We start from the raw sequence: 26,869 nt of genomic DNA, 5'->3' as shown, positions 1-26,869 counted from the left end.
TTAAAAGTACACTTATTTTTTATTCCAAATCATCAAAGATACAAATATGAAACAACAAAACTGAAAAAAGAGAGAACAGAACAAAAAGAACAGACAACTCAGGGGAACTCAGACGGATGATATAAGGATGTGTCTGTTAACACAATGATGAACGTTGGATTCTATACAAAACAAAAATGGTCGACAAGTGAGTGTGTGTGAATATGACTGAGTCTGATAAAACCAAAATGATTCTGTTTGTAGCTGTGTGTGTGTGTGTGTGAGTGATATCTCAGTTCATCAGTAACTCCATCTGCACCAGTCTTGCGTTGGTGTCTCCGGCCATGTTGTAGGGAATCATACCAGCAAAGGTGATCAGGGCTCTGGCCTGGCTGCGGAGTTGCTGTTCAAAGAAGAAAAAGAAGAGAAGAAGAAGAGGAAATTAAAACACTGTAAGGAGAGACAGCTTCTGTACATCTTATCAGATGGTTTTTCAATTGTTGCGAGTGTTTGTTACGGACTTCCTTGACAACTAGACGATACATCTCCTGTTTATCCCGACACAACAAATCTTGCTCTAATTTAATATCCATCCCTTTCAGCTGCTTCAGTTTGTCCCTCTGCTCCATCAGAGCCCGTCTTCTCACCATGTCTCTGTCCTCTATGGTCCTCTGTGGTCGTCCTGGCGTGCCTGCCGGCGCCCCCTTCAGTCGTTTGTGCTGAGTGAACAGGATGTTCATGGTGGCCAACAGCACTTCAGACAGGTTGTGGCGCACCTGGGGACACAGAGGACACTTTTAGAAACGGTAAAAGAATAATGCTGCGTATTGTGGGAAAGTCTGAAAGTCCCCTTTTGAGCGTTCAGATCTTGATCTCACCTCATCACTGAAGTTCCTGAAAGCAGCCACTCTCTCCTCCACACTGTCCTGACTGAGAGGAAGGAGCTTCAAACGCTCCATCACCTGGTAGAGGAACACAGAGAGCAACGGCATTAACAGAGGCGCTGCGCATATTCAGCAGAATTCAAACAGATAGACCAAGGAGCTCCTGTTAGGACTTTCATCGCTGCGTAACATGTCGAGCACCATTAAATACACACAATGCACAAATGAGCACACGTGACATACCACGCCTGCTGCAGATGGACAATCAAATATGAAATATTAGTAAGAAAATACATTGTATATCAAACATATGCACCGATAGTATATCAAGGCTACGTATACGATACATAAAGATGATGATGGGATATGAAAGGAACATACCTTTATATACACAATGTGTGCTTTAGTCCAGCACCCATCCTATCAGACTCTGGATGTGCGTGTCTTTGTACTGGTTTTTAATAAGCTTCACATATTCAACATATATCCCTTGAATATAGTAATCTTGGCATCACATAGTAGGAGTGTGACATGCGTGTCTGTATCGGGACTGTTGCGCTGCACTCACGTCGTAGGCTCGGTCAACGTGACCCGCGTGGTACTCGTCAAAGAACGTCGTCAGGTCCAACAGCAGGTAGAAAGTACTATCGACGGACTTATCTCCTGCTACGCCCTGAGAACGATACCTGCAGCGGAAAGAGGAAATTATTCAGTATTTTTTCAGATTGAGATGCTCTGGATTAGATTTAAACTCGTGCATGATGTGCACGTGTCCTACCTCTCGGCAATAGCCACGGCAGTGTTTTTTAGCCTCTCCTTGTTGGACTGAGGAGCGCTGACCTGGGCGATGACTGGACTCAGCAGCCTGTTCATTAGCTCCAACACCTTATCCGAGTTCTAGACAGAGACAAATGGAAAAAGACAGAGACAGTGAGAGAGGACTCAAAACAAACAGCTGCAAAAGACAGCAGCTCTCGCAGGAACACAGGTTCAGTCTGTGGACGAAGAGATCACACGAACAGGTGTGCTCACCTTGGCCAGCTCGTAGAGTTTGACTGCCTCCTCAAACAAGCCCTTGTTCTCGGCCTCCAGAGCCACTTTACTGATGATAGCTCTGGTGTCCCCGGCGAACTTATCTATGACTCCAGGCTAGAGGGAGGAGGAGAGGATCAGAGTGAGACCGAGGATACCACAGTTGTGATGATTGAGCAGATAGAATGGCAACTATCCTTGAGTGGTTGGTTTGATTCCAGTAAACAATCATGAGATAAAAAAAAAAGCATCAAATAAAAGCGGAAAACCAAATAATCAACGTTAGAAAACCCAGACATTTGATCTATTAACATCTATGAAATTCCATTTATATGACGATTTTTCCAAATAGTAAAAATGGATCCTGTAAGGGGAGAATTGGTCATAACTATGTCATAACATAACCACCATCACCAAAACCGTAAACATGGCCCTGATTGACTACCAGTGACTGACTAACCCTTTGGCACCAACAGACACATACTGCTGCTTCTTACCACCACAAATGCCAATTGGACTTATATATATTCTTTTTATAAAATTTGCATTTTTAAATGCAAATTCATATTGTGACACCTTCACAGCTCAGAGTTCTAATATCAATGTTCTTCTTTTTCTAAACACTGATTCTGACTAACTTTGTCTGCTGGTATCACAGGTCTGAATTGTTTCAGGTACACGCTACATGACCATCATATTGATCTAAAGCATAAACATATGGAAAGGTCTCGTGTCATATCATATCACGTGGGTAGAATGAAACCTACAGCAATGTGAACTTGAGGAGAATAAAATCCCCTCAAACGTCACATTTTGCAGAGTGCTGCAGGCACGGTGAGAAATGTCAAGAACATTTTGTAAGCAAAGGATTCAAGGAAGCATTGTGAAGAGCTTTTGGATCCATGACAGAGGAACAAAGTGCTGCCAACCGAGGAGCGTCAAAGAGAGTCAGCGAGAGAGAGTGACAGACGAGAAGTGTGAGGCAGAGTGAGACGTCACAGCATTAATAGAAACACAACCACAGAATAGAGGAGAGATCAAAGACACAATCTTCTTACCTTCCTACTGCCGTCCTTCTCTAATCTCCCCAACAGCATGTCAAACTGTAAAGAAGACACAAAAACACATCAAGTATACAGAACCAGAGGAATAGAAACACCTTTATGTTCAACAGCCCTGAAATAAATCCTACATTATGAAGCCTATCATTTTTACTTTCTTTTGTTTTGCAATATGATGAAAGGTCTTTTCAAAACTATATTTTGTCCACTTATATTTACAAAGCTAAAACACAAAGTCTAAAGTTAGATTTTAAATTAAAATTATTTAAAAAAAGTAAAGAAATTCAAAAAACACAACACATTTTCTTGTTTTACAAGTAGAGAAGTATTGGATGAAAGATCAAGACGTCCGAGACGAGATCAGGAGAAAAAGAAAAACTAATAAATGGATATGCTCTGTCCCTCTTTAGCAAACACTCGGTATTAGTCGAGGCTGCACTAACGGTGTTAAAAGGCATTAAACAACTGTATCGGCATTTTTTCCACAGGGTCTCTGTGTATATGTGGGTCACTCACCTCACGACTCTCAATAACAAGCTCACTGACACAGCGCATGAACATGTTTTCTCCCTGGCTGTCTTTCTCATTACTGCAGAACAGACACACACAGTAGGAATTAGCAACAGAGGCATTATGGTGAACATCACTGGAGAAAAAGAAATAGCTGAATTTAATTCAGAATATTTGTCACACAGTCTCCCTATCGGTGTGGTACAGGGTCATAAAATCCCAATACTGACTGTGAGAGTGTAATACTATTTACCGTAAGAAGTAGAAGTACTGCAGGGCTTCCCGTGGATCAGTGGACTCAAACTTGCGAGTGTACAGCATGAGCAGACGGATGAAGTTGAGGCGGCGCACCATGGGAGGGTCACCGGGCTCCTGGCTCACTACAGAGAACACGTCAGCAGATTTAGTTTTTGCTAAAATCTCTTTCTCAAGGGGTCCTGCGTCACGCTACAAAATAAAAAGGTGAATACACTCACACAGCTGAGCACTTTGGCCGGACGACTTCAGCAGCAGCCGCAGCTCGTACAGGACCAGCGCCACGTGCACAGCATGACTCCGAAGTCTCTCAACGCGAAACAAGAAAGCCACCGCCGCCTCGAACTGAGCCGTCAGGAACAACACCTGGAAATACAGGAAGGGCTGCTGGCTCGCAGAGAAATGGGACTCTCCTGTTGGACACGAGGGGAGAGAGGGAGGGAGAGAGGGAGGGAGGGAGGGAGTTGGTTCGGATGAAGTATTTCCGCATTAATTAAAACCAGCATATCATTTCAGGAGGAAAAGAGGTCACACCTTTAATGTCCGACTATGTTCAGACATATTTCAGTTCTTCAGATCTTTTTTATCTGCATGACTCTACTCAAATCTACTCCCACTTTTCTGCAAACTTGAGTGCAAACATTAAAGAGGGACCCGTCAATTAAGGTCTAATCAGGTATATAATTAAAATCACCTGTGTGGGTTTTTCAGCGTTTATCTGACAGTTACTATAGAAACTCTCCTGCTGCCATCATGTCCTTAAATGTGTTAAACTATAACAGCCATTTAAGACACCAGTTTAACTCTCGGGTCCACACATGCCACGGTGGCTTTTTGACAGTTGCTATGGCAACTAACATGTAAGAATTTGAAAATATGCTGTCAAGTGCAGGTACTTAGTCATCAAGTTTACTTTTTAATTATAATCCTTAATCCTCTTGCTGGCTGAGGAGTAGAACAGGGTGGACCATGTCAGCCATTTCATAGCCTTATCTCAGACTTACAGCACTTTAGCTCAAAAAGGGAAAGCGCATGAGAGAGGAAGAGAGCGATGAAGAGGAGGAAGAGGATGAAGGAGGCGAGATAAGAGCGTGGGGGGTGGGCTGCAGCAGATTGTACAAACAAGAAATGAGAAAGAACACATGGAAGGAGAGAATACGGAAAAAAAGGGGGACGGAAATCAGTGGGAGGAAGGAGGGGAAGCGGCGGTGCAGGTGTAAGGAGAAACGGGGATAAAGGATAAAACGAGAGGAGGGCAGGGATGCAGCGAACGAAGGAGAGAGGAACAGACGGGGCTTTGGGCTTTACGTCCCGCTGTGAAGCAAGATGGAATACAACAAGGAACACTGAGCCAGACAACCGAAGGAGCAGAGCAGCATGAGGGAGAACAGAATGTGGCTTCAGGCTGTACTTCCCAATGAGCAGAGAGAGGGAGAGGGGAGAGGGTGAGGGGCTACCGAGAGTGGAAAAGGAAAAGAGCAGTCTTATCTGAACGGAGCAGGGTCGGCCCGTGGAGAAGGCAGCACCCAGGGGAGAAAACGGCTTTCTCAATCTGTGGGAGAGAAAAGGCCTAACGCCCTTATGCTCCCATTTATTTGTGTGTTTATCGGGGGCATGTGGCTGTTTGAGGCCCTGATCAGACAGAGTGAAATTTTAGCAGCCCGGGGAAGCTTTTGATAATGGTTTTCAATGAGAGTGGAGCTTTTTGCTCGCTGCTTTTTTGAGTGCCTCCACATTTTTACACTCTTCACTAACTCCCCCAGTTGAAAAACTTCCACTCAGAACAGAAACTGTGCCTCCTGTGCCCTCTTCTAACATTCACTGTGTTGAAACATCAAGGGCACAGAATTATTGAAGAGCAGTCAGGGACGCAGTGAGATGCAGCCAGGAGGAACAATGGTTGGATGAGAGTTTAAGCGGCAGCTGTCTCTTTTAACTTCACTAAAGGCATTCGATAAGGCCGACAGAGAGACCAGACGGGAGGCATAATCTAATTCTCTGCACAGGCAGCAGGTGACTGGCAGGTGTAGCGCTTTCAAGCGAGAAACTCCCCTGGCTGAATCATAAGTAGAAAAGATGAGAAACTGTGTTGCTATTTCTACATTTGGTAGTTAAAAAAAATCAATTCTGTGTACTTTGACGAAGGGCTCAGACTTTGCTACCGCTGCGAGTCACACTTCTGGCTGGCTTGTTGTCCAGAGATACAGTTGCTGAGGCTTATGGGTACTGTAGCGTTTGAAGCTGTTCGACAAACCAAACTAAAAAAGGAACAAACATGATTTTTCAGGAACTAAGCTGAAATATTCATAGCCGTTTACTTTAGTATTGTTAAATCATCCATGCACCACCTTTACTTCCAGGAGTTGCTCATTTTGCTACACAAATTTCAGTTTATTGATTTCTTTCTAAGGTGGCTTATCAGCATCTCCAAATTGAGGTTTTTGTGTTCATGCATGTGTGCATACACAAATCTTTTGTCTGCGGCCTCCTTTAAGATTAAAAAAAACAATGTTTGAAGCAAAGCGAAAGACAAGACAAGGAAAACCAGCACTGAGACGGCAGGAATGAATGAGAATACAGTTCAGAATGCACAAAACAAAAAGTCAGAAAACAGAATGCAAAAGGGATGTACCCTCATTATCATGATGTGTTCACATGCAATCCTGTAAAATGTAGTTTTGGGTGAAAAAACTTGAATAAAAACAGCTGTTTGAAGGAGATGTTTTCACAGCAATATAAAGAGAATTATGACCCTTTTAACTTCCTAACACTAGCTCTAAGCAGCTTATAACACATCATTAAAACCACTATTGCCAAGATGATTGTTTTGTATTTGAATAAAAAATAAAAAAATCATTTATTTCCTAATCATTTGAATTGTGTGTTTTTATGCAAATAACTACTACAGACGAGAATAAAACAGAAAGAGGAAAACATTTAGAATATTTGACAGTTTAGACCGACTTACTGACTGAATTATTTTCGGGGACGGTGGTAAAGAGAAAAGGTAGTCTGGAGCCCTGCTGTCAATTATAGTTCTTAGAATGAAGATTTGAATTTGTGCATCTCTACAATGAGCCAAAGACGACCAAAGGAAAGTGTGGTCCACATGGAACGGCACGCATGCACACATGTGCTTCTCAAGTGCCCCTGAGGAAAACATAATGGAACGGAGGTAGGGCGGGGAGGCAAAAGTGATGCATCACAATGTCGAGAAACTAAAGTTGAAAGATTTGTGGTCATTTGTAAAGCTGAAACAGAAATGCAGTTCCATACCATAGTCCTCCAGCAGCTGTTTCTGCAGCTGTGGCTGGGTCAGTCTGTCCTGAGAAGAGCTGCTGCCGTCATCATCAAAACACACCTGGTTCAACTGCAGGGACAAAAACACGGCACACACTTTGTTAAACAAGCCGTGGAACTTTTAATGATGATCATTATCTGGGCCAGCGTCTCCTCTGGCCAGCGTGCTAATGCTTTAGGTTGAAATAAACATCCGCTGTACCTTAAGCCAGAGGTAGTCTTCAGTCTTGTCTGCCACCTCTCCATGGTTATCACTGATGTCACATTTCCCGATCAGGCAGTAGACGGCTCTCTTGTAAGGGTCAGCGCTGTTCCTCAGCACCCTGCGGTAGTGGAGGCGGAGCTTGTTCTCTGACGTTGGCGAAAGGCTGAAGGGAGAAGATCGAGAGGCGTAAATGATGATTCAGTTTGACCTCTGTGTGCATCTCAACATATACATACAAGACAAGGAGCTAAGGGGTTCTCACCGCCTGTCAGGGCTGTTCATGTACTCCTGAAACCAGGTCTTAAAGTCTCCCAGCTGATGTTGCACTCTGTTCACAACCTGCATGGCTGCATTCAGATCTCCACATCGCAGACAGTAGTAGATCACAGCCCACACTGGATGGCCCTCTATCTCACCATCCTGAAAAGACACAAAGACATTTAATACACTGGAGACTATATTAATATACTCATTTCAAATAAAGATTCTGTCCAAAAAATAGTTTTTGACCTGCACATTAATTAACCTTGTTCTAAAAAAACTCATCATGTACAGTCTCTGGCTGCAAACATGAGTGAAGATCCGTTCACAATCACGACTGTTGGTGCGATACGATTGGAAGGTTTACCAAATATTTAAAAAAAATTTAGCAGGGATATTATTGGCAGAACAAAGAAAACATTGAGAATATGCGTGTGTTACCTGCATGCCAGGCAAAGGCCCCGGTAGTTTAATGTTGAGGAAGCTGCGGACTAGTTGGTACGTTCCTGGCACTCCACCTAGTTGGGCCTGATGGAGGTTCCCAAATACAGTCACCATGGTGTAGTTTTTATAACTGGGAGAGAGGACACGGACACACACACACACACGGACACACACACACACGGACACACACACACACGGACACACACACACACACGGACACACACACACACAGAGTTCATCATCATGGTGCAGTCCGGCTTACATTTTAACTCCTGTATGCCCTCTGCTAACTTGGATGTACAGAAAGCTTAAGCTCTTCAAACCCCTGCACTTTAGACAACAACTTACCTGTCCTCTAGGCAGCTGAGCGCCTGGCGTACAAAGGCCATCTGCATTTCAACAGAGGTGCGACTTTTCAGAGTGTCTTTGGCTGGAACCAGCAGCACGTCTGTCATCTGCTTCACCATCAGCCACATGTCTGACACGTTCTGGAGGGAAGAGAGAGGGCGACGGTCAGTTACTTAAAGGTATGTATTGGAAAAAAAACAGAGTGTATATTAGCCGTCAGAGTACAAGTAAGCTATATCTTACAAAATAATGAAATATGAAAACAACAATTTCATGGTGATAGCAGATGTTCTTACCTTGTCATCCAGGCTTTCTGCAACAGACGCACATAAGTCTCCCAGATTAGGCTGAATGTGACCATTCACGATCTTCTCATTGAAAATGTAAATCTGGAGGAAGAAGACGTCGTCGTGGTGAAACGGAGAGAGAGAGAGAGAGAGAGAGAAAAAAGGGTTTCGTCAAAGGCTGAATTTTCATGTTGAATTGCAAATGAATGTTTCAAAATAAAATCCGCCTACAACTCCATCCTCGGCTTCAGACGTAAAAGTCAACACTATGACCATCGAGTGAAATGGTTCACGACGAAAAACAAGAAAAGGAGGATCAAAATGTTTAAGAGGTCATCAAAGAGGACAAAAAAAACGAGACAAATGACACCGCATGCAATGTGTCGACACATGGTCAGAGGAAAAACCACAATTAAAGTACTGCGTCACGTAGCAGATGAGAGACAAACAGAGAGAGAGAGAAGGTCAGACAGGATGATGAGGGAGGAGGGATGGTAGAGAGACAAAGAGACGGAGTGGGAGAGAGAATTACCCAGAGCCCCCCCTCTACCGCCCAATCAATCGATATGTTTGATCTCCCACTTCCTGTCTGGCTGTGACCCCATTTTAACAGAACAATCAGAACGAGGGCATCACAAACAGACTCGTTCACACATCTGTGTTAAAATAATGAATATCTGCAAATATATAGTTTTCAGATTCTGACTCAGATGCTCCCCAGTGGCACAGTTAAAGAAAAATAAATAAAATAAAAAGACCCAGCAGCACTGAGATAAATGGGATGGAAGTTATCTTTCATCAAATATACATTTGCACTCGTGATGAAGGCTTGATGCCGAAACACGTCTGAGTTTGTTTTTAGGTCCAACGATGCCATTAGAATAAAAGCATTCTAATTGTTTAAAAAGAGAGTGCCTTGGCATTTTCTTGTAATGTTTCTGTACATTAATCTTCATCTAAAGTTTATTCCATGTAACAAAATGATCAGTCCGACATCGACTCACCTGTCGTCCATACGCCACCTCCACGCTGTCCAACGCACTCCTTCCTGGAGCGGTCACTTCACTCACGAAGCTCGGCTACAACAAACAGAGAGGCAGCAGATGACTTGATAAATACGCTGCATTTTTAATAAGGAACGTAACTAAAGCTAGAAAATAGAGACGCCAATCACGTAGCAATGAAACTTTTCATTTTATCCGATGTGACAATCAATTAGCATCTTAAATAAATCCTCTTTTTTTTCATGCAGACTATTCTGTGTTTTGAGTCTTTCCGGCTCAGATAGGAGGACCATGATGTTTCAACGCTTGTTGCCCAATGCATGCTGGGATTGATTTCAGCAGATGACACACAGGATGAAAGTATTTTACTTTATTCAGGAGCAAGATAAAAATAGCACCGATGAGTCTCAGATGAAACAGTTATTCTGGTTAGTTTAGATGAGTGACAGTGAGAGACCCGAGACACATTTAGCCCAGGAAGTTAAATAAATAAATGTTTGCGTATGTGACTAGATTGGAAAAGAAATGACACTGCTGCTCAATGATTCTTGCACAGAATGTATGTATGATGTAATATTAATATAGCAATCTTTCACACAGACCACAACTTCAGTCACTAAAATGAGGTCACTTATAGAGCTCAATTGTAAAATACGAGAAAGTAGAAAACAGACTCGCTCTGGAAGTAAAATCTGTAATCTCAATTCTGCGAAAAACTAAGAAATTACAAAAATAGACAATTCATCTGTCGTCTTTGTTATTAAAAAGAAAGTGATGGACCTGCATCTTGTTTTGGGAAACATATTCATATATTTATAACAGATGGTGGAGGGCCTGTTCAGAGCTCGGTCCATGGGGACACCTACATTTAGCTGACGTATTAATATAATATACTCTTATCCACATAAATAATACCAACTTTTAGCAAGGAATGTTCTGCAAAACTAGCTTCCCCATGAGGTACAGCAGTGTTCTCTAAGCAGAGTCAGACAGTTTGTCTCTCTTTGTAGTAACGATATACTTCTTTTGGAGGTCCTTCCTCCTAAAGCCGCTCTGTGTTGCGTTTCCCGTACCTCCACGTCTTGACTGAAGTCCAGTGCGTCCTCTCCTGCTCCGAGCAGCGTGTGCAACACTCTCTGCTTCACCTGCTCCCACTGGACCAGCATGGACTCACGGTGGTACTCTTCAGCCAACAGGAACGTCTGCAACACATCAATGCAGGAAACGGGAGCCCAATTACACTCAACGTGTTACTGCGCACACGTTAGTATGCGGGTAAATAAATCACAACAGACTGTGAGTTGTACTTCAACTGCTGCGCCTTGACGACAGAGATCATTTTGAAGTAGCAGGTTTGACTCTGAAGAAGCGGCAGAACTCAAGTAAGTGAGAGAACAAGACCGTTTTGCAGCTGTTGATGTAAACAAACTCTCTTGTACATTGACGCTAACATAATGCCTTGACTCACAGGCTAGGCGCTAAATATGTGATGAATCTATGCACCCATTTTCCAATGATTTAAGATGTGCTAAATGTCCCTTTTGTTTCTTAATTATTATGGATCAGAACTATTATTGATCACATATCAAAAACCTTGTTTCCAATCTGAAACCAAGTTAAAAGAAATAAATCCTGTTTCCCTTTCCAGGCAAGAATACGTTTGCTTGTTTTTGTTTTTTTACCTTTATTGGATTACGGTAATCTGCTCTTCATGAATGTACCTGATTAGTGCCTAAAGAAGTTTAATACTAATATATACCAATGTGCTTACTTTACTGGTTTGGGGAAATCTTGTACACCTCTGTACCCAGTATGCTGCCGCTAAATGCCCCTCTCTGTTTGTCACTCTTGAAAATGAGATTTTAATCTAATTTAGACTTTTACCTGATTAAATAAAGACTATATTTGACACGTGCGTACACACACCAGATTTAGCAGCTGACCCCTGTCGTGATTGTACTACTCCATCAGGACACAGTGTCGTCTATTTTAACTCTCCACAGAGACTCAAAGTGAGATAATGGGAACGTGAGATAATTGAATCTTTCCAACCTCCAGGGTCAGGGAGACACAAATGTAGACCAGAGCCAACATTTACTTGGTTAACTTGCTCACTGCCTGAATGTCAAAGCGTTTACTTTTAACATTTCTGAGTTGACCGACTGTAGTCCGTCAAAAACTACGATGGAATCAAGAAATGTACACTTTCGTCAAACATTTATATGATCCTTCGTACAGCTGGATGTCGCTTTTATGGTTCTAAACTTTCTGTGTATATATATATATATATATATATATATATATATATATATATATATATATATATATATATATATATATATATATATATATATATATATATATATATAACTCTTTTTACCAATTGCCTAATAATCACATTGAGGAGATTCTGTTTATGAGATTAATCATCGAATTTACCAATTTATTGTTATCAGATTTTCTGCATTTCTCAAATATTTATATAGGTATCCGCCTTAAAAATCCAAAAGTTTTAAATTTATCTGAGATCATATTCATGTCAAGTGATTGCTAAGAGACTGGACAACTGGACTAAATATGTCATGCAGCAGGATAACAGCACACGCTTCATGTGATGTGAAAGGTACAGAAGTCGAGATAGAAATCTTTAACATCCGCTTTCTTCTTAATCAGTGCATTTGAGTCCTGAGTCCCCCCCCTGCACACGAGTCCTTTTTTCGTCTCTCAGGGAGAAGAGAGATAATGGGAACGGCAGCTAATTAAACGCCGGGGCTATTAGCTCTGCACGTCAGGGAAGCCATTTCAGAAGCATTCCCTGAAGGTTCACAGCAGAAGGACTTTTAGACTGCAGCAAGCAGAAATGACTAAACATTGAGGTTGTTAAGTGTTTTTATATTGGGATGTGTTAATGTTCATACACGCGGCAGTGCTGAAGACTCATCCGATTGTGTAAAGCTAAATATCAGGCAAAGAAAGAACCACTACTGTCTGTGACTATAGAGTCTAATCCCTGCATCTCATCCTTTACAATTTAAAACAATTTCACCGGTAAAGAATTTAAATAATTAAAATCCCAAGACATGGGGTTTTTGTGGGCCTGTGATCTGCTTTTCCACACTGTAGGATTTAGATTCTGTCGACCATCTGTAGCTCTATTTCCACCCGCGAAGCAATAAGACACTCGGCAGATACTGACCCTGCGGCGAGACTCCTCGATGGCTGACAGCAGGGCGTTGTCCCTCTCATTCTTCAAGAAGCCCTGTGGACGAGGTAGAGACAGACAGACAGAGAGATGCAGACACGCGTGACAAACACAGAGAATGAGACGAGACAAACAGAGAGAGAGAAGGCAGGAGATATTAGCTCCAACATTGGGGACAAAATGAAGCAGAGATTAACTGTGTGCAGAGAGTTCTAGGGGGACAGATTTAGGAGGTGCACCATCATTTGCTCTCCGGGAGGCAGAAGCTGCTTCTTTACCTCCCATCCTGTCTTTCTCTGTCATTTCTAGACTCACGTCAGGATTAGGCAAATGTTTAATCGCTGTTTTAGACACACACACACACACACACACACGTATAGGCAAGCGTCCATGCTTTCCACACACCATTTTGCTATCAGACAGCAGTCGACCTCCATTTTGAAGTCATCTCAAGATGGCTGCCGCTGCATACATACACCCACTTCCTCTGGTCCTTCCTATGAAAATCATATTGATTTACATCCTACTCAACTGATAATAAAACTACTTATCGTACACACAAGACCGGAGCTATCGAGGTGAGTGAGTGGTACTTCTGGAGTACACAGGAGAGGACACGGCAGCGCTCTTCGGAGGCAAAGTCGGTGAGCGCTGACGTGCATAAAAAAAGAGACAGACATCTTGAGAAAGCACCAAAATGGTGGCTGCGCTGTGATTCATTTGGTTACTGGCAAACACAAAAAGTGGGTCACTGGCAGCGTTACAGTATCAAAAAATATACATGTCGACGTAAGAAATCTCTTCTTTCCTGTGCAGAACACCATGACACGCATGTGCAGCATCTCAACGGAGGAACAATGACGGCTCATTCGCTGCGAATGAGTCAGAGGCATGGAGAGAAAAACGTCGCATCATCTCTTTATTCAGAGATATTGACTAAAGAGCCTTTCCTGTCATCAAGCTGATGACATGGGAATGCTTTTGGTTCTATACTTATAGCTACACCCGGTTTGATACCAGAGACAGAATTTCACATGAAATACAGGGTGAGATAAGGTCGAATATTAAATATATTTTTGGGAGCAAAAAAATGAGCCTCGGCCAAATATCACTAAGGACTGTTGACGGATTAGTAGCACTTTAACAAACAGATGAACTCTTCTATTCTTTGTTCAATAGATCATCAGGACCACAACATCTCAAAGATTAAACAAATACAATTACTTTGAAAAAGTAAAGACAATAATTGCTAAGTTGAGGATACAAACTGAACCCAAAGAAGGAATGTCAGTCTGTGATGCCTTGCTTTTGCTTGAACTATGATGAGTGTGTAAATATAAAACCAACGCTGCTAAATACTGCTGCTCCTTAATATGCAAGAAAGTCCTGCGATATGATGCATTCTTAGAGTTTATATAACCATCTGACATAATAATCTCTTAAATTGGTGGAAATCGTTTAAATTCACTGATGACATTTCTAGTACCTTACTGTCTCTGCTTCTTCAGTACGTAGGATCCTTCTAGCACCTGGTGAGACCATTTCCCCATCATTCTACTCTACTTTCTTCATTCTCTCTCTCTCTCGAGTCCCCCCCCCCACCTGCTCATTACTCTGCCTATTTGAGTCTCACTTCCTCTCCTCCCTTTCTTTTCCGAGCTCTCAGCCTTCACCTCTGTCTGTCATTGCATTCCTCTCCTCTTTCACTCTCATCCCCTCGGTTCTGACGAATGAGAGCAAATTGGAGGCACGAAGGGTTCACTGTGGGAACGAGTAACTTCTTGAAACAACGTCGATACTAAAGCAACCGATAATTACTGCATTGAAAGCTCATCAATGCTGGAAAAGTGTGAAGACGACGTATGATCTGGCTAGGGCCAATTAACCTGCCCACAATGTATTATTCCATCAATGTGCAATTAGGAGGAGACAATGAGGCGCTATCATCTGACGAGAGGAGGAAACCTTTCAACTGCATCTTGTTCAGTGACAGTGGACGGCAGGCTGCTACAACTCTAAATAGGTCAGTAATGCGTCTTTAAATATTTAAATAAGCAATCATTCAGGTCACAAAGAAGCACTAACAGAGAAAGATTAAATCTGCAGAAATCAGAGGTGACTTCAAGTTTGTGAGGCCATTACAATGAGGCACAAACTAAAAGGTTGTCCTTGGTAAAATACGTAATACTATTCGTCTATTTGAATCAATTAAGGAGGAAACTAAGTTTCTCTCATTTACCCCTCTGGTCCAATATTATGCCCTCCCTCTCGCTTTCTTTCCCCAGGAGATGCTGAGAATAGCTCTATATTTAACCACTCCAACCAGAGGAGCGCTCAGGCCAACGCTCACTGGAGAGCTGCACTGGAACAAGGAGTAGAATAGTTGTAGCAGAGGCTTCTGGGATATATGTACCACAAGAGAACATGAGACTGGATTAGTCATGGGTGATGACTGACCGTTATTCCAGTAAATTGGAGGTGAAATGAGATGGTCTTCTCCAGAAACATGTGGGAGGGGCTTAAAGCATTGATAGCACATTAGGCAACGCTGAAAGACTCTGCCGGGCAGTGGCCTCAGCGTTTTTGCTTCATCGCGGTCATTTAGTTGCCTGTTGCCAGCTGCACTTGCACTGCCAACAGCTCTGCCTATGCAACATTTTTTTGTGCCAAATGTAAATTAATAAACTTAACAAACAGCTGTGGCCAACATTCACATTTGTCAGATATGCAAATGCACTTTACGTTCACAAGAAATAGTCTTTTTGCCCCAAAATATTATTACTTCTAACAGACATTAAGAGAGAACTCTTTATGAACAAGAAATGTCACGGCTGTCAGACATTACTAAACAAAGAAATGGATCTAAATATAGATATACATATTTTTTTTTTTACTGTTACAAACTTTGGATATGTGTTGCCCTGTAAGGATTGTGTCCAGTTTTACTAAATTCAGAGGATTTATCACAAAAAGGCAGAAGATCGTCGTCACAACTGCTTCGTGTAATTTAGATTTGCACTGAACAGCTGACAGTTGGCATGTTATTTAAGTCTGACACACAGATTTTCACCTGACCCAAACTTAACACTGCTGATGCTTCAACTCCTCATTTTCTTTGTCCCCAATTTGAAAAAAAAAAAAAAAAAGGAACATACGATAGCGTCGCATGAAAGAGCCCTGGAAAAAACAAGACATTTAAACAGACGACAGCGGCATGCTTATCACTTTCAAGGATCAACTCAGTGCCGGGCTATAGGTGAATCTAAAGATGAACGTTTCCAGTTGCCCCACCCCGGTATCCTCAGAGATCTGCAGCCCACTGTGAACACCCACCGCCTGCTGGATAGACAGCCCCCCACATCGTACAGGAACAGGAACAAAGCCACAAACAATATGAAATAATCACACTTCATTGCTGTTAATTACAAATGGCAAATGTGCGTCAATAAAAGCTGACCTGGGTAAAGAAGGTAGAATCGAGGGCTAGTCCGCCTTTATTTGAAAATACATCTGACGGAAATTCTAATCTTTTTCTCTAATTTCTGCTATAATCTATAATGAAGATCTGTAGGCAAATCACTGCTTTAAAATGTCTGTAATTCTTGTGAGCGTGCGTCTTCGAATGCGCATGTTCACATGCACGTGAACATCCTCTGTGCCGGCACACGCGGGCCCTCGTTCCATTAGCCTTCGGTCAAGATAGTCGCCCTGTCTGCGTCTGACCGCAATCTCACCGTATGTTCGGGGGAAACCAGCAAGTCTGATTTTTCACCCTTTGGGTCAGTGGCTCATTGCACACTACAAAATATGTTGGAGAGATAAATGGTGTCGAGGAATCCAAAGGCTACGTAAGGACAGTCAAAGAGCAGTTAAAGGGGGAATGGAGACAGGGAGCCTCGCTCTCTGTGACAGTCATCGTGAAAGTACGAGTGGGAGGCTTTCTGTCCTCATTTGCCATGACACAATGAGTGTGTGCGTGTGTGTAAGAAACCACACCCTTCACTTTCTGTGTCATAAAAAACATACATGTAAAGTACTACAGCATACACATTTGGATTGAAACTGTATTGAAACAGTGATGTTTGCCTCCAATTATAAACATACCTTTTTATACAATCATCGCCATGTCTGCCGTACAGCCACAGACACTGTAGCGTAACCGGGGAAGAGACAGACAGGTGAGGAAAAAAGTGTGACGGACAAAACACATGCCTGTCTGTGAGTGGGTGTGCATGTCTATGTGTATAAGCAATACTCACTCATGCTGAGCTCCTGCCTGCCTGGCTGACAGACTGACAGTTGAGAAGCCAGGCTGAGGCAAGCAAGTTTTTTCGTTTCTTTGTCTGTGCCCAGGTATCTGGGCTCTGACAGCCTGAGAGACCTGCTTCTCCCCTCCGTCTCTCCCTCCCTGTCGCTGTGCCAGGGCCCAGCAGTGGACGCCATGCTGGGGCGTGTTCCCTGTGACCCGTCGAGTCGGCACGCCGCTCCGCTCGCAGCCTTTTCTCCGTTTTCGAAATCAAGCCGGTGACTCTTGTGTGTTGAGCCGAAGGACCGAGTGAAAGTGCCACATCGAGACTCACTGGTAGTGGGTTTTATTGTCGGAGGGCCGTACCAACTGAGCACTCAGACACGGGGGGGATCCATGAGAAGGAACTATGGATTCATATAGAATACCAGTTCCTACCATCAGCTGGCATCCCCCCCCCCTCCATCCTGTCTCTCTCTCTCTCTCTCCCTCCTTCACTTCATCCCAGCATCTCTCATGGCCCTCCGCCTCCTCCCTCCCTCAATCCCACTCATTTTCGTCCTTTTTTTTTTTATCCATCTATGCATCCTTCCTTTCTTCCCTCCCTCTCTCCCTCCTCCCTCCCTCAGCTCAATTATAGTAATGGATTTTTTCCCCCTCGGTTGATGGCTTCCGACATCCTGTCTTGAAATGAGGCTAATCATGCTCTTAAGGGTCATGTTTTGTTAATGAAGGGTTTGTGAGGCACATGTGGGAAGCGGATGGGGGGGGGGCTTACATTCCTATATGTAAGCCTACTATCACAGCACACACACAAAGCAAGCATATGAATACACACACCTCTCCACTTGTAGACTTGCGCACATGACACACAGGCGCATTCATATGTGCAGGCCAGCACAGACAAGATGAGAATGAAAGCGCCGCCCACGTGCAGCCAGATCTCCACACACACAAACACAAACACACACACACACACACACACACACACACACACACACACACACACACACACACACACACACACACACACACACACACACACACACACACACACACACACACACACACACACACACACACACACACACACACACACACACACACACACTTTATGCCAGCAATCGATAGCGACTGACACAGATACAGGCATGCAAACACAGCACAAGGAGTCAGTGCACGACACACACACACATCCTGTGAAGCTATGTCAGTGGTGTTCGTCTATCTCAGCAGATGCTCTGGGCTTAGCCAACTGCATCTGCTGAACGCATGCCCTCACTGCTGAGGGATGTGTGTGTGTGTGGCATTGGGAGGGCAGGAGAAGAGAAAGAGAGGGAGAAAAAGGATGTAAATGAGAGATGGAGGAAAAGCCAGAGAGGAGAGAAGGAAAAGTAAAAGAGAAAAGGAGAGGCACCAGCTGAAAGAGAGAGAGAGAGGTGAGGATAAAAAGAGAGAGAGAGAGAGAGAGTCCTGGCAGAGAAAGATGGAACAGTGAAAAGTGAGACAAGGACACAGAAAAAAATTGCAGCCGGTCGCCATTTTTCTTCCAGCAGTGCTCTCAGCCCTCCACAGTTTCATTTTTTCCTGTCCATGTTTTCTACCTCCTCTTTTTTCAGCCTTTCTATATATACTCGTCATCCTCCTTTGTTTACCATTGTATATAATATTTTACGTCACAGAAAACAAAGAACGCAGAATTGCCAAACAGCAGCCCAAAGCGATTCCGCCATGACAACCACCGACACGAAGAACATGCGATGCTCACGCCAACCTGGCAGAGCAAAGAACAAGGATTTAGGACGGATGTGAAAATGTCTACTATGTGCTGATGACAGCTGTTGGAGCCTAGTGTGCTCCCGTCTAACTCCCTGTTTACGCACGCACCCATGCATCCATGTGTGCTGTAGATAAGAACGTATAATCAGAATCAATCAAATGCAAATGATACCAAACTCTATATGGCGAGCTGTGCAAAGGCTCGTCACTATGGATAACATGATACCCATGACCAGATGTCCATCCATTTGGACTACATTGTAATGTTAATTCATACAAATATACAATTCTATCACATTACTTGGGACACAAAATGATGATTTACATTTTCTATAGTGTTCACTGAAATAATTGTGTGTCAGTATTGTAGAGTATCTGCTTCCTCTACTTGAGCAGTAAAAATCGGAATGGGGCGAGGCATAAATGTATCCACGTCTAACTATACACTAAGAAACGGGACGAAAACCTACATGAACAAACTGCATGTAGTCTACAGACAGGGCCTGCACATAATTAGCCCCTCCCACGTCCACGAAGCCCTGAATCTAGGACTCTGTGTCTGTATATCCTTTTATAGTGAGTCATATAGTAAGATCCTCTCTAATTTGTGTTCAGCAATACATACACACACATCAGTCACACAATCAAAACACAGAGAGTGTGTGTGTGTGTGCTCCACACAGGAACCGCAGAGGCATGCATCAGCTCACTCATGCCACGCACGCACGCATCATTTATTTGTGTTCTGTCTATGAACCTCCAGTACTCCCCTGATCCCATGGACCATTTAAAGCAATGATCATATACAGTATAACATGTTGTTGTTGTTACATTAGCCCTGTGTTCCATAACAATGTTTGACACAAAGCCTATTTAAGGTCAGTTGGTCGACGTGTGTGTGTGTACGCACTTCGGTTATATGTGGGGGATGTTGACGTAAATATTAATGAGAATTTTATAAATCAATGGGAAAATGGGCCAAATATTGTCTTAAAATTGGCAGAGGCATCGGCTATTGGTGATTGCTCTGAACATAGTCAACTCCTGAGATCATTGTCTATACGCATAACCTCAATGTTTAAAAGTACTGCACTGAATTAGCATTGCACTTCAATAAAACTGTTGGACTCACGGTGGACACTTCACACCAGAGATGATGTGTCTTTTATTCCATGTTTTTTTCTTCCTTGTCAAAACCTGGCAACTAAATCACCCACAGTACCCACAACTCGGACGCTGACAGTTCAGTTCAGTGTTATGCTAGTGGAAGCACCATCACACCGTCAGTCTCCGTTTTGACATCTGGCATCACGTTACATCGGGCACACAGGTGGTGAATTTTGAGTAATACAAGGATTTCTTTCAAGATGTCTGGGAATGTTTTGTCCAATTCTTTTTTTATCTAGTTACCTACTTTCAACTGACATTCATCAGTATGATACAGTATGCAAATTTCCTTTGATAGCTAACATTTAACTACTAGACCAAAGCCTTTACAGTGTAATGAATCTCATGTGTAACACTGTTTTCTTGCCTTTTGTCCAACAAGTTGAATGTCCATCCTGTAATATATCTCAGCTCCAATTAACTCTTTTTCCTCGGTGTGCTTGTTGACGTAAAGTGACTGAACCTCTCCCAGCAGGATGTAAAATGCAGATGTGTAGGCGGGACTAAAGTGGGCTGCATTGCTGCCTCGTGTTGATCAGAACAACAGAATTCACCACAAGCTTTCTGTGCTGTTTGGTTCATTCTTGCTGAACGGGCCTCCTGAGTTACATTCTTCTTTTTTTTTTTTTGCTTCCTTGTCATCGGGCCAAATACACCAAGTGAGATTAGAGTCACAATTAGAGTCGACGGTTTGTGTATTATCTCATGATCTTAATCAGAAAAACAAATTCCCAAAGTACCAGCAGTCAGCTTATTAGATTTCTACTCGCATTGGTTTTGGCCAGCTACTCAGATATGCTAAGTGACCAGGAAAGTAGAAATTCCGATACTTTGTAATGCAATATACTACGAATACTTCTTCTGTGATCAGAAACATTTTGTATTGTTTAGACACTGTGCCAGAGAGATGTCCATTGTCATTGTTATTATGCAATTTGTGGGGTTGCAAGTTGTTTTAAATATTTTTTTGCTCATCTATATACATAGATGACATACATAAAATAGTTCAGTCCAGTACAAAGCATGGCATCACAACATTCTGACCTAAACCAAGGTTAAAAAAAAGAAGAAACGGCTCATTTCACCACTGAAAAGCAGATGTTGAAGCTCTGTTAAACTATGCATTTAGTCTCTGAGCCTGGTTTAATCCTCACTACATCTTGGTAGTTGTTACTGTGTTCACTGAACATGGTCTGCAATGCTATTTGTTTTAATAATCATTCACATAAAATATGAATGATATACTGTATGAACCTTAAGAAGATGAATTTCTAATACAATGCAACCATCTCAACTGACTTGTCTTTTATTCTCACCACCGTCCTGGGATTTGGTTGTTCAAATGGACCTTTTCTGTAACACAGCAGAGGAATTGTTCTACTGAATGAGATATTACACATTTCTTCTGAAATGAAACTTTGTAATGTACGGTCTTCTTATAAACCAATAACGGTAAAAGATCGAGAGTAGAGAGGGAGTGTCTGTATGTGTGTGTGTGTGTGTGTGTGTGTGTGTGTGTGTGTCTGCCCCCACGTTGCAAGAAGCTAAGTGCTCTTCCAGTCAATCAGTCAAACCCACCCAGGCTAGCATACATCCGGCTGACCAAGAGGAAGGAAAAATTAGTAAATGTAAAAGAACGAAAGGCAGAAAGTGACGGAAGAAAAGCAGAAATATATAGAGAGAGAGTAAGGAAGAGTGAGACACAATGGTGTCACATCTATGGCCGAAGAGGTCTCAGAGAATAGAAGGGAATGGAGAGCAGAAAGAACAGATATAGGCGGAGGATTAAGCAGGGTAAAAAAAGAGGGATGAAGAGAGAGAAACAGATGGAGCTCAGGGAAAAGCAGAGAGAGAGGGTAAGCTGGGTGAAGAGAGGTAAAAAGGAAAGCCGAGTCAAGTGGACGACAAAGGTAAAGATCCTCGTTGAATCGTTACAAAGTGCAGCATTGTCAGGAAGTATGCATTATGCACTGTTAATAAAATGAAATGATTTCAATAACTCACTGTTAGCCAATTTGGGAAAGCATTTTTTAAAGCATCAATATCAATACACCAGAGCCATTTTCATTCTTTTTAACCTGGCGCCTACATTACCATTATTAGATTTGGGTATTTTATGCTGGCAGCTACTAATGTAGCCAGAGATGAGAAGCGAGCAGAGGTCTGGTCACTTCTTTCTAACTCCACACCCCCAGATGTTTTCACATTCAAAGTCTTCATCCCCAACCAGCGCTAAAGTGACATCACTTGAGACAAGTCACCACACTTAGCGTCTTCTCGTCCACTCTGACTGCAACCGTAACGACGTCTGGACTGTTAAGCTTCTGTTAACACTTCCACCTGCTTTTTTACTGTCAGATATCCAACTCTATTCCCTTCTTACGCCTGAGTTGAGAAAGTACAAACTACATATCTACTAGAAATGTGACATGAGTTTATTCCGACACAGTTCCGGTGTGGATCGACACAATCACAGCGTCGCCTTCAGAACCATGTAGTGTGTGTCGTGTGTCATGTATGGAAAGGAAAAGGCTCATCAGAACATCTTCCATGACCAGAAAAATGTTTCATAAACAAAAGAAAAGCATGTCAAGCTGGAAGCCTCTCCGTGGGAACAATAAACTCATTGAGGTTCCAGTGTGTGTGTTGAACATCTGTTATCGCAGAAACATCCACCCCTGCCAGCCCCGAGTGACGAATTTCAAACCAGACATTGTTTTTCAGACCAACACACTTTGAGGGCAGATTTTATCATCTATAGCTAATTGTTATTACTACCGTGGCTTAAAAACACATTGTACTTCCTGGTTATCTGGCTAACGCAATCTCCCCGCAAGCCAATGTTTAACCAATGCTTGCTCAGCCAAAGATGGTTCCTTAGAGCCATTACGCTCTCTCTCTCTCTATTGTGATGATATCTGAAACAAGAATTTCACAAAAGACACTCCATGTTGGTGAGTCTTTTCTTTGATGAAGCAATCCATGAAGGCATCATGAGACCACAAAGCTAGTACCCCAGTTGGACTCGTGGCCCATTAGGTCCTTCATACCTGTATGTCCGTGTCTTTGACCGGCTCCAGGGGCTCAAAAGTGGTGGCTGCACTGAGACTTTCCAGCCTCTGAGAGATGTGGAAGATGTCTAAACCTCTGGAACCAAGGAGGATTGACCTGAGAGTAAGACAGAGAGGGGGTAAGAATGAATGAGTGGAATGGAAGGACTAAACAGAGCAAGACTGACAATGAACTGTAGTTTTTCTTGACAACCACTAGAGGTCACAAGAGGGTTTGCTATGATTGTTGCAGCACTACCCATTGGCTAAAGATCATGGAAGCTCCAAACCTATGACACAGGGGTTGTATTAGGGCATTTACAAGGAAAATAAAACAAATTATAAAATATACGGTGTTTATAAAAGACTGAATCTCAATGAAGACTGAATGACACTTCAACTCACATATTTCTTAAAACAAGAAACCTGTATTGCGCAGATGTGTCAGAGGGGATCAGTCAAAAAAAATAAAATGTACTGTTGTCTTTAAAATGTCATCAAACCGGTGGCTAACTGCTTTTTCATCCATGGCCACTTTAAGAATAAAACATAATATAATAAATATTATATGTTAAAGGTTTGATCTTCGGGAGTCTGGAAGCCAGGACAACTGTGAAAAGTTGTCACAAATATTTTGATTTCCCGGGTTAGGAGTAGGTTATTCAATCAGGAGAACCTTATATCAAATGGCTTTGAATGTCACCTCTTGTAAAAAAGTAATTTAAAATGACAAACAACTGTTTATCTTACAGAAGCAGATTTATATTACGACCTGTATAAGTTTTGTGAACACTATACAGGAACAACAGAGATTTTCTGACTATGTGCATTGGGGACATATTCCTTACGCTTTCACGTCGGCAGCATCTTGTGAGGTGCGGGTGAGGGTGCGGGATCGAAGCCTCTCCCCCGCCTGCTGGATCTCCTGGAGGTTCCTCTCAACATGCGGCAGCTCTGACACCGCTTCTGTCTCGGCAGCTAGCTGCTCTGCCTGCTGCAGCAGCTCCCCGAAGCCCTCTGCATCCATACCTATAGAGAGACAGAGAGAAAGAGCGTGTGAGTAATGACGACAACAAACGAGAATTATTTGGATGAATACAGAATTATACAAACACATTTTGTCTGCTTAGATTGAAGGAACAACAGAAGGACCCCTAACATTCGGAAAAGCAATCGGTGAAAAGTTAGTGACCAGTTAATCTGCCCTCAACTCAACAGTGTATTTCACTTGCTGAAGAACAGGCTTAAGGCACAAAACCCAAAACAAGGCATAACTAAAGATGGCTGCTGCACAGGCCTGGTAGAGCATCAACAGGGAGTACACAAAGTGGGCGCTGATGTTTGTGGGTTGTAGACTTCAAGGATTTATTGACTGAATAATTCAAAAGGAAGGCGTTACTAATAGTAAACAACTTTCTATTCAAACTAAAAAGGTAGCACTCTAACCATGGTCATAGCTGCATTTTAAATCCAACACGCTGGACTACAGAGTTAACACAACAAAACAAGATGCGTCTCTGTGTAAATAGAGAAATTGTATAAATTGAGACAACAGATACTTAAATGTATAAATGCACATGGACACATCAGGAACAAAACTGATTCACCAAAGATTACATTATCACAAGGAACACTGATGAAGCCATGTTAGTTGTTGCTGCTCTCTATATATATCTGACCTCCATCCCTCATAGGGTCTCTTCTCTGTTTCATTTCACCACTTGACATATAGACTGTAAATAAAGATGCACATAATTCAGATTGTATGGCATTTGCTCTATACTTGATTCTTTTAATATAAAGGTTTCCTGCAGTGGTCTGGTCAAAGACTGTATACCGGTATGTGACATCTGTATAGACAGACCTGACCACTGCCATAAACCATCACTTTAAGAACATCTAGTATAGAGCCGATATAGCCTAGACACAAACCGATCCCAGAAGACCTTTTGACAGCCGACATAAACAACATGACAACTGCAGCGCGCGCATGGAGTGCCGTGGTTGTCAGATAAGTTTAGCGTTAGCACAATGCTAACACCTCAGCTAGCTAGTTTAGAAACTCGCCTTAGGATCGGAAAGGCAAATTCAATAGTTGCAAAGAGCAAGTTAGCTAGCAAAATTACAACCATGACGACAACCTCGTGTTTAGACAGCTTTCCTTTCCGGCCCAGAGTGTAGTTTGCTACACTGGTTAGCTTTGTGTCTAAATGAATGGCGCTACTGAGCTAGCTAGCAGGCTAAATGGCTAACGCTCTCTCGCATGCTCACAGTTGCGTCAAGTTAAAAATCTTAATATTTGATTGCACACCGTTACAGGCAAGCAGACTTCATACCTGTTGTGTGGGACTGGCGTAAGTGTGGTCCTGTCTGTATCCCTCAGGTGAATGTGTTCACAGTGTATTCAATTTTGTTCAGCAGTAGTAACGGACAACATGCACGCAAGTATATTATTTGACCCGGCGCTTCTGGGGTCGATGCTGATTGGACGATAGCCCCACCATGCCGGATGTCGCTCTTCTTCTTCTTCTTCTTCTTCAAGATGTGACGAACCGCGCTGCTCTGGATGGGAGGACTTTGACAAACTTTTTGTTTTAAGGAAAATTACAATGCTATCTAAAAAATAGATTGTGACTTTGATATATGCAGCATGGTTAATATAATTAATGCCCATAGGAGTAACATAAATCCACCATCCTCTATGCCTGCACAATATGCATTAGACTTAAGGCAGAAAAACACATGTAGGCCTACTATGCAAGGTTGTGATATTCACAATTTGTTTTTGCAAGAGAATCATACATGTTGTGAATTTTAAAACCATCGTAAAAGTTCGATATTTTATTGATAGCTGTCTCATTGTAAAAATGTAATTATCTTGAGATGCATTTCTTTATGGTTCCAACATATAACAGCTACCCAAATATGTTCAGGGTCAGCATGTTAAGCAACACTGTACCACTCAGGTCAACAGGTCATGTGAAATAAGAGATTTATAGATTGCAGGCTAAAGCACTAAAATGATTACTATCAAGGGGAGTTTCAATGTAAGTTAGTTAGTAAATGAGTAGACTGACTTTATCTCTGTTGAACTCTGAGTGTCTACTTGCAAACAATGACATATAAAATAAAAATGATTGTGTCCCAATCAGCCTCCTCTTGTTTTTTTGTATTGTAGGCTAACAGTTAAAGATTCACGTCAACACAGCTCTGCAAACTGACAAATGGCAAAGGTGAAGTTAATGTCTGAGTTCTTGCTACTATCCAAACATACACAATACATTGTTTTCACTTATATATTCCAGTTATTAATTATTCTAATTGTACTTAATATAGCATAGGATGTAATAAAACTATATATTTTTTCTCTGGTCACAAAGATTTTTTTTCCATTAAATTCTTGCAAAATAAACAGATAATATTTTTCTTCACCATAAGTTATCTGATAGTCCAGCCATCTAAAACATGTACTTTTGATAATAGCTAAAATATTGTGCATGTTGATTCCATATAGTTGGTCGGTGATTTCTTTGATGAGTGACTAGGAGTTATTATAATGTTTCTCATATTTTTTATTTATCATTTTTTACCAAACTTCAATGACTAAACTTGTCCGCTCTACATTTTTAGTTTTACTTGATATAGTAGCATTTCACAATTAACTCTTTTATCCAGCACAAAAGCTAAGACTTGTTACTATTTATCAAACACACCGAATACTGCCTTCCACTCTAAAAGGCAACTTTCAGTAACTGCATTAGTCCTGAAAATATAGTTCATAGTGTGCCAATCCCGAACAACTGTCTGGAGGGTCCCCACATGCAGAAAGGCCTCGTCAGGACACTGCTAATTTAT

General features: G+C 42.2%; 1 protein-coding gene across 1 annotated transcript; it reads right to left on the bottom strand.

Annotated features, from left to right (window-relative positions):
* nup93 (nucleoporin 93) lies at nucleotides 1-25,504 on the bottom strand. Its single transcript, XM_076082248.1, has 22 exons — nucleotides 25,351-25,504; nucleotides 23,863-24,043; nucleotides 23,015-23,132; nucleotides 12,767-12,829; nucleotides 10,644-10,772; nucleotides 9,571-9,645; nucleotides 8,576-8,668; nucleotides 8,280-8,419; nucleotides 7,929-8,061; nucleotides 7,489-7,646; nucleotides 7,224-7,389; nucleotides 6,998-7,091; nucleotides 3,943-4,134; nucleotides 3,720-3,846; nucleotides 3,473-3,545; nucleotides 2,954-2,998; nucleotides 1,896-2,012; nucleotides 1,642-1,760; nucleotides 1,432-1,549; nucleotides 858-941; nucleotides 627-755; nucleotides 1-382 (listed from the first exon to the last, which is right to left on the bottom strand). The coding sequence occupies exons 2-22, from the start codon at nucleotides 24,039-24,041 to the stop codon at nucleotides 272-274; spliced, it is 2,463 nt and encodes an 820-aa protein (XP_075938363.1). The 5' UTR covers nucleotides 24,042-24,043; nucleotides 25,351-25,504; the 3' UTR covers nucleotides 1-271.
* Nucleotides 25,505-26,869: the final 1,365 nt, after the last annotated feature.

Source organism: Anarhichas minor, unplaced genomic scaffold (assembly GCF_050575085.1).
Source record: "Anarhichas minor isolate MPS153535 unplaced genomic scaffold, ASM5057508v1 ptg000090l, whole genome shotgun sequence".
Classification (NCBI taxonomy): Eukaryota; Metazoa; Chordata; class Actinopteri; order Perciformes; family Anarhichadidae; genus Anarhichas; species Anarhichas minor.
This window is presented reverse-complemented; position numbering and strand designations above follow the sequence as displayed.